Source organism: Myripristis murdjan, chromosome 16 (assembly GCF_902150065.1).
Source record: "Myripristis murdjan chromosome 16, fMyrMur1.1, whole genome shotgun sequence".
Taxonomy (NCBI): domain Eukaryota; kingdom Metazoa; phylum Chordata; class Actinopteri; order Holocentriformes; family Holocentridae; genus Myripristis; species Myripristis murdjan.
Genome location: NC_043995.1, coordinates 28,904,290 through 28,912,500, shown reverse-complemented (window position 1 = coordinate 28,912,500; position 8,211 = coordinate 28,904,290). Strand labels below are relative to the sequence as shown.

The following is an 8,211-nucleotide window of genomic DNA, read 5'->3' as shown; positions in this document are numbered from 1 at the left end:
CATAGAGACAAAGTGAGAATGAGAGAAAAATAGAGGGAGATATGAGACACACAAGGAAATGGGTGGACAGAGAATGCATTCATTTTTAGTGGAAACAGGAGATCACAGTCCATCGAGAAAATCTATTCACTCTCTGATTAATCTCATTATATATTACTTTTTCTCTCTATTTGGTCTAGCTGTGGATGCTGACAGAGATGTGTTGCCCTTTGGGGACTATAAAAATTCATCTGCGCTCCTCCAAAGTCCAATCTAACTGAGCACAGAGCAGCTGCTGAGTTACCTGAGGTACGTGCCGTAAGCGAAGAACAGGCTCATCATCAGGCCATTCAGCAGGAACACAAAAGTCACGTAGAAATATGCCGGGTCACCCAAACCTAATGAGACAACACATATACATCAGCAGTTGTATATGACAAGGTCAAGGTGTTTGACTGACACAGAAAAACTGCTTTGACCAATACAGAAGAGAAGAAATGGTGAGGCTATAATCACAAACTCCTTCTTTTTAAACATAGCAGTGCCATTTTCCAGCGATTTTTAAATGATCTACATGCCTCCTCCATTTTAAGTGCCCTGAGTTTTGGACCCAACTTGTAAGGGGGTGCTCTCAAATTTGTCTCAAATTTAGCTGCTCCACTCACAAAGTCAATGCAAAAATGGCCTAAAAGTCTGACACTGTCTAGATAGAGCTCAACTTGATGAGATGTGAAAACTCTCTTGGAGGATTTCATGCATTCACATCCTCAGTTTCAGAATAGGCTAACTTTCTCTTTCTTCATTTTTATTTTCAGTAAATGTTCTTCCCTTTGTTACTTCAGGTTAACTAGGCAGTGCTAACTGGAGGGTGCTGTCAAACTTTGTGTCGCACAGCAACCAGAGAGATGTCACATTCCTCGCACCCACTGAGTTCCTGCTCTCTCTGTTAGCAGTACCACTCACAGCTGTGCTTAGTGTTTGAACTGGAGGGAAAAAAAACTCCTATCTGATCATGATCAAAAGCTGTATTTGGACAGGATTATTTACAAGGACAGGGTAAACAAAGTTTTTGTTTCTACAGGATGTCTGTATTGTCATGGGCTATTAGCCCCAAGTAAGTGATCTCTGCAATCAGTCTCTATATTTACAAAGACGGGAGTGTCAGTTTCCCTTCTGCGTGGTCATCACACCAAAAATGTACATGTGTCGTATTAATACACACAAATAATGCTGACATGCGCAAACAATAACACTACAGCACGGCTACAAGAGTGAGGGAAAGCCACAACTCAACCACAGTTGTGAGTCTGTGTCTGATTTTAAGTAGGGCTGCATGATATGGACAAAATTTCATACCTCAATATTTATGCAAAATATCTCGATGGCTGTATGATATAGCCTATGGCATGACTGTGGGTTCACACTTATTTGAAATTTTAAGTGCAGCAACAGTGAAAATTAGGCTTTCTTCAAAACAGCATAACAACACCAACTGCAGTTACTTCATAAAGTAGGCTATTTATTGACCAGAACAGAACAATCACTGTCTCAGGTTAACCCTGATTTGATGTCATCCATATCGCTGCCTTTTGCATGTTCATATCAAGATTATAATACGATAACAATACATCGTTGAGCCCGAATTTTAAGATTTAAATTTTTTTGTTGTAAAAACTAGGAAAAAAATAACTAAATCTAAAAACTAAGTCCAACACAAGGCACTGTAGCTTCCTATATCCTGCCATAATCACCATGATGTATTAAACATAATGAGTTATGCAAAATTGTTTGCGCATGTCAGCATTATTTGTGTGTATTAATACGACACATGTACATTTTTGGTGTGATGACCACGCAGAAGGGAAACTGACACTCCCATCTTTGTAAATATAGAGACTGATTGCAGAGATCACTTACTTGGGGCTAATAGCCCATGACAATACAGACATCCTGTAGAAACAAAAACTTTGTTTACCCTGTCCTTGTAAATAATCCTGTCCAAATACGGCTTTTGATCATGATCCGATAGGAGTTTTTTTTTCCCTCCAGACTAGTTCAAACACTAAGCACAGCTGTGAGTGGTACTGCTAACAGAGAGAGCAGGAACTCAGTGGGTGCGAGGAATGTGACATCTCTCTGGTTGCTGTGCGACACAAAGTTTGACATTATTCAAGCAAGTTAATGTATTAAGGACATACATTTCCACACATGGGTGGAATAAACGGGAACTTTATATCTTACACTTTACATCTTAACACTGGGGAAAAAAACTGAGCTATGGCAGGAGTAGAGCCGACAGTCTCCGGGATGTCAACTTGGATGGATGGAGTTTCACGAGGGATTACTTTTATTAGGCATTTTACAGGAAGTAAAAGAGAATGTTTACTGACACGTACGCGTACAGCCTGTAAACATTAATGACATGGCACATTCAGATGGGACTCAAAATTTAAATAAAAAAAAAAAAAAAAAAAAAACATGCTCCGCTAATGATTATGTTATCCCACCTCCACCTGTGAAACTAATCCTGTTGAAATAGGATTTAAGACTGTCATGGAGCGCTGGGGTGTCAACCGGTTACGGGAAGCTGTAGCACATCTCACATCTCGGGAGCGTTCAGGACCATTGTTCCTTCTAATATAATTGCATGGAGCCTACTGTATGTCTGTAACGGACCAAATATCTTGTTCCTAGAAATTTTATGGAAATGAGCAGGTTTGGGAGCTCTGGTATCAAGTGACGTTATTTCGTATCAGCACAATTAGCCATAAGGAACAGATTGACTGGGTTGTGATGAATAATAAGGGAGGGAATCACCAGATGCCCTGCAATATGATATTATCACGATACATAAGTCTCGGTACGTTAGTATTGTGATTTTAAACATTTTGCAATATGTTGAGTATTGCGATAACATGTATTGTGATTTATTCGCTTTTTCAATTGCAAATTATGTCCCTAAGGCAAAACTTTGTCATCGTCTGTTTTATCTGTAATACAAAGTTTTCATTCTGTTCATCTCTCTTCAAACACTGCAGCAAAATGGGACAGACTGACCAACTAAAGCCTGTCAAGTCTTGGTAATACAATATCTATACTTGGCGTCTGTGTTTTGATACAATATTGCTCACAAAATTTCATGAGACTATGTTGTATAAATTTTTTTCCCCACCCCTAATGAACACTAAGTGATATGTAAATGTATGAATGCTGCTAAGAGAGGCTGCATCACTATAACATGATGGTAAATAATGAGCTGAACAGAAGAAGGAGCTTGTTCCAACAGCAGGCTCAATTTGAAAATGTGACAAAGTTCAAATGGCTCTCTGGTCCCTACTTTGTCATTCTGTGCGTCTCTTACACTGTGTGTGGTTTGACAGCCACGGGAAGAGTTCCTACATTTCACTGTTAGCTCTTGTGCAGTGCAACTTGCGTCACGTTTATGTAAACACTGAAAAACAGCCTGTGTACACTGACTCCAGGCTGCCAGCTTTTGCTAATTAGACAGAAAGAGACGGCGAGATTACAGCTCAACAGGCGAAGCTGACAATTTCCTCCACTTCACCGTTGGTGCCTTTGTCTCTCTGAGCAACTGCCATGTGTACAAATACACACTGTGAGAAGGAAAACAATTTATGCATGATAGCAAAAAAAAATTTGCTTATTCTCTCAAGGCAACTTTATTACATTTTATTTTAACTTCAGTTTTATAGCTACCTCATCTTATTCTTACCTTTATGTCCATCAATTTGTTTTGCTGTCATTTTATCTCGGTTAGGTCACAGATGACGCTATACGCCTTATTTATCTGATCTCTCTAGCTCACTGAAATTTCTCTTTTTTACATTCTTTAATAGTTTAACTGCTTTACATCACTTCACCATGTTATCTAAATCATTTTGCAATATGCGCATTATGAGTTGCAAAAAAACATCATACTTCAGAATTATAAAACACCCTACATGAAAGACAGGGCATATTTATTTTTTCTATATGCAGAGTATTGCATATGAGAGAATGCACACTGTACTCTGTATACTCAGGTCTGTTTTGTCTTTCTCCAACACATTTGCCATTTCTATCTGTGTTTAGTCAGGTTTCGTCCCTCAGGTTTCATCACTCTGCTGCTCAACCTTTCCTAACCTTCCTCTTGTCACTGTTGCGAGTCATTGCCCTCTCTCCTTTCTTGATATATTTCCCAGCAATGCCTCTGTTTTCTTATTTTCTTACTAATCTCTTGAGCCCTTCCTGTCCTCTCATCTCTCCGACAGCATTCTTTATTCCTATTTCACATTACAGCTTTCATTACTGGGTTGCCGCTGAGGACTTCTGAGACTTACACCCTTCCTTGTAAAAGGTATATGTGTAAAAAATACTTAGCGTGGAGGCAAATGAGATCTCATAACATGAAAAGAATGAACAGATGCAGTAATAAGAATTAACTATTCTATCTTTTTTTTTTTTTAGTTTGTGACAGAAATACCTCTAATTTGAATTAAAAAACGTGTTGAAATTAAAAATTAAGAATCAAGAGAACTCGGTAATGTGTTAGTGATGTGAACTTCTTCCCGTAAAATTAATATATCTTCCCTGGACTGTCATTTCCCCGTGGGGCTGGTTTGATTGCGTCCAGCAACGAGTGAGGAAAACCATCAAGGTCCATAAAGCAATTAGTCATGCAATCATTCAGTGTGAGGCTGTGTGAGTATATATTAATTATATGCATAGCTCCAGGTTATTACTGTGAAACCGTCTGTGTAGCTATCATTAAACCTACTGTGTGAATGTGTGTGTGTGTGTGTGTGTGTGTGCATGAGGGCAAACGAGCGTATTTGCTAATCAATCTAGGGCACCATGGCAACAGGCTGTACCTTCACAGCTATCCACAGGGGCGAGCCCCTCTCCTCTGTTGATGGACCAGCACATCTTGGTGGGAATCTCAAAGTAGTCCATTGTAGCTGTGTACGTCCGGTACCAACTGGCCAGGACCACCTAAGGAATTATGAGGGGGGCGAGGGGAGAGGAGGGGAGGAGAGAGATATGTGTGAGAAGCCACTGCAAACCTGTTTCAACATGTCTGAAACGACCTTCCCGTCCTTCTGTCACAGTGCAGTACAGACACACACCGGATTTCCTGCTGGAGCCCTGATGTAAAATTCCATGACCTCTCCGTGTCGTTCCATAACTAAGGCTGAGTACTTCCATGACCTGAAAACTGTATTCCTTCCTTATTTGTTAGTGCTGTTTTTCTACAGTCTAGTTTCAAGCAAAGTTGGGCTTTCAGAGGAAAAGAAGGCATGGAATCCATTGGTACACAACTTCCCAAGAAAATATTACAAATTTCATCACTTTTCCTTTCTAGAATGCATGTCTCAAAATCCCATTAACTGCCGGAAACCCACTGCCCAGATTAAATCCCAACACTCAATGTGCCCAGATGTGCGGAAATGCTAACAAACTCTCTTTATGCACTGAAATGGTTTTATGTTCGTATTAATTTTGTGAAACTGTCACAGTTAAGAGAGTCAAATATGTAAACACTGACAGGGCTGACACCACCATGCAAATTAGCTCTGCTGTGAGCTGAAGGCAATATTAGATTAACATGCCGATATGAGCATTACCTCTGGGTAGAGATTGAATCTCTTCAGCGTGTTAATAACCAGCGGGTACTCTGTCAGCCGATCGTTCATGACCATGTAGAGGCCATTCAGGAAGGAAGGAGCCTCAATGATGGTCTTGTAGTAGGAGTAGTACAGACCCTGGAGGAAAAGGGAGATGCATACTAAATATGACACACATGGAAAAATGAATGAGAGAAAAATTTGGAGAAAAGTTGGAAAGGGACAGGATGATGCAGAGTGTGAGGGTGGAGGGGGGTAAAAAGAGAAACTGGAAAGCTAATTTCAGAGAGAGCCAGAACAGTGATGCAGAGCGCAAGGGACAGACAGGGAGACACAGAATGAGACAGACACTAAATATAACACTACAACATACAACTCAGACAGAAAAACTAGGAATGAGTTACACGGGCTGAGCAGATGGCAATGGCTAACGGCCCATTTGGTACCAGACAGCAGGGTGATGCACGATATTAATCTGGTTTGCATATAATTATTTGTCACCTTCCATGCCATCCTTCAAAGGGGCACAAAGCTTGTTCTGCATCTCAAACGTCAGCAGTCCTTTACATAGCACTGGTGACGGCGAGGGAGACCGTGTACAATCATAAGCTATGGATGATTTTGCCATTGCAGGTACTGCCTGACAGCAAGTGACACAGGAGCAAAGAACGGTGGACAACAAGACGGGCAGACACCAAAGAAATTATGTCCTATTTACCATTTCGGTCCGAAAAGCCATTTCTTTCTCCAAGTTAGACAAGTGAGAAAAGTGTCTGTCATTCTCAAAGAGAAGTGTGAGATGATACCTAATCATAGGAGGAGAAATATATAAGCCACTACATCCACGATTAAGGTGAGGGACACATAAATTGCATGTTGTTGATCAATTGCACTCGTACTGAATAGGGCTGAACGATATACTATAATCACATCATTATCTACATATCAACATATGAGATATTAATATCTCAAAGGGCAACGATATGGACAGTGATTGATCTGCTTTCATCAATCAAATATGTCCACTTGGTATTATTATACTGTTTTTGAGGAATGCTTAGTTTTCACTAAAGTTTCATATTAGTGCGAACCTATGGTCATGTTGTATATCGTGTGACACTTGGTATAAATATCGAGGCATGAAATTTTGTCCATATCGTGCAGCCCTACAATTAAAGCAATCACAGCATGGAGGTAGTACAACTTACCAGTGGAGATACCCAGTCAGAGCAGCTGTGAACGGAGAGAGTTCACTTTTAGTTCTGGTGAAAAACAGACAGTTTTCCCAAATACCAATGACCTCCCAAGAGCTGGTTAGCAAACAGTGAACCAGCTGAACTACAGGGCTTCAGATTTGCATTGTGATATCGTGGGGATTGTTGTGTCGCAATCTGAGGAGATAACGGAGGACGTTAGCTTGAACTTTGCCAGAAAACCTGTTAACAAGCTCAGAGCTGACGTGTAACAAAAGCAGAAAATCTGGGGTTACACCGACAATGTTCGCCTTTTATCTGATAGCGACAACAGATAGCTAACGCCAGTGCGCTGCCAGTTAGGTTAGCTAGCGCTAGCCAACTCATGAGCGACGGAGATAACTTAATTTAGCGGGTCAGCTAAAGCTACTAGTGATAGGAGCGTTAGCAGGGGTTAGCTAATTGAGCTAGCAGGCTAGCGGCGTACAACTTACCGAGGAGAAGAGTAATTCCCAGTTTCACGAATGCAGAGGGAGTGAGCCCAAGCTTGCTCCTGATGCCCGAAAGCCCATTTGGGAGAAAGCCATTGAAACCTTTCCCATCCCTGCCTGTTCGTCTAGCATTACTTTTACCAGGGGGCGAAACAAACAGGAGCTTGTCTCGATCAGTCGGGGGTGCCGGTGTCTTCCCGGACTGTTTTCTGGATTTAGCCACCATGTTTTCTCCGGCAGTCCGACGTTTTGGCAGGCGGAGACCCGGTTCAAAAGCCGAGGAGGGCGAGCTAACCAGCCCCTCCGTTGCTCGTATCAAGCGGTCGGATCTGCCTCTGTACTACCTGAGTGGAGCCTCCGCTGCTCCCTCGCCGAGGCACTCAAACCTGATGAGACCGCGCCCCCATGTGGCGTTTTGGCGCTACTGCAAGCCGCTTGTGTCGGTGACCATGGCAACGCGGGAAGCTGAGTACAGCGTTATCGCCCATCCACTGATATGATATGTCGTTCACTCCAATTAGCTGCACTGTCTCTACTGCCGAAGCCATATTACAAAACTCGTGTTCAAATTAGAAAGTGATTTAGTGGCATGACAAACAGACATTTGTATTGCCGAAGAAGACATCACGCACAGGACAAGGAATCAGTACATATTCATATCCAGAATCACTGCATGTGGGTGTGAACAAACAAACAAACAAAAAAACAACTAATGATGACAATGTATGTAGTAACAGTGTACGCTATGTCCTGTATGTAATGACAAGCCTGCAATCACACATAGGACAAGAAATCGGTACATATACCAAACATAAAAATGCCTTAAACTGACAAATCTTTGGTAGAGGCCGATAATGATACTATTCATGACAATAAATAAAAGAGTTCAATTAAAAACATGACAACAATTAGTATGATGGTAAT

At 41.3% G+C, this 8,211-nt stretch overlaps 1 protein-coding gene across 1 annotated transcript in view; it reads right to left on the bottom strand.

Annotated features, from left to right (window-relative positions):
* The window catches only part of dpy19l1l (dpy-19-like 1, like (H. sapiens)), a 196,285-nt gene extending 188,632 nt beyond the window's left edge, over positions 1–7,653 (bottom strand). Inside the window, exons 1-6 of the mRNA XM_030071710.1 lie at positions 7,291–7,653; positions 6,812–6,836; positions 6,322–6,409; positions 5,604–5,741; positions 4,851–4,971; positions 284–377 (exon numbers count right to left, since the gene is read on the bottom strand). Coding sequence (XP_029927570.1) covers positions 284–377; positions 4,851–4,971; positions 5,604–5,741; positions 6,322–6,409; positions 6,812–6,836; positions 7,291–7,513 — 689 coding nt within the window. The 5' untranslated portion in view covers positions 7,514–7,653. The remainder of the gene's footprint in view (positions 1–283; positions 378–4,850; positions 4,972–5,603; positions 5,742–6,321; positions 6,410–6,811; positions 6,837–7,290) is intronic.
* Between the last annotated feature and the right edge of the window lie 558 nt (positions 7,654–8,211).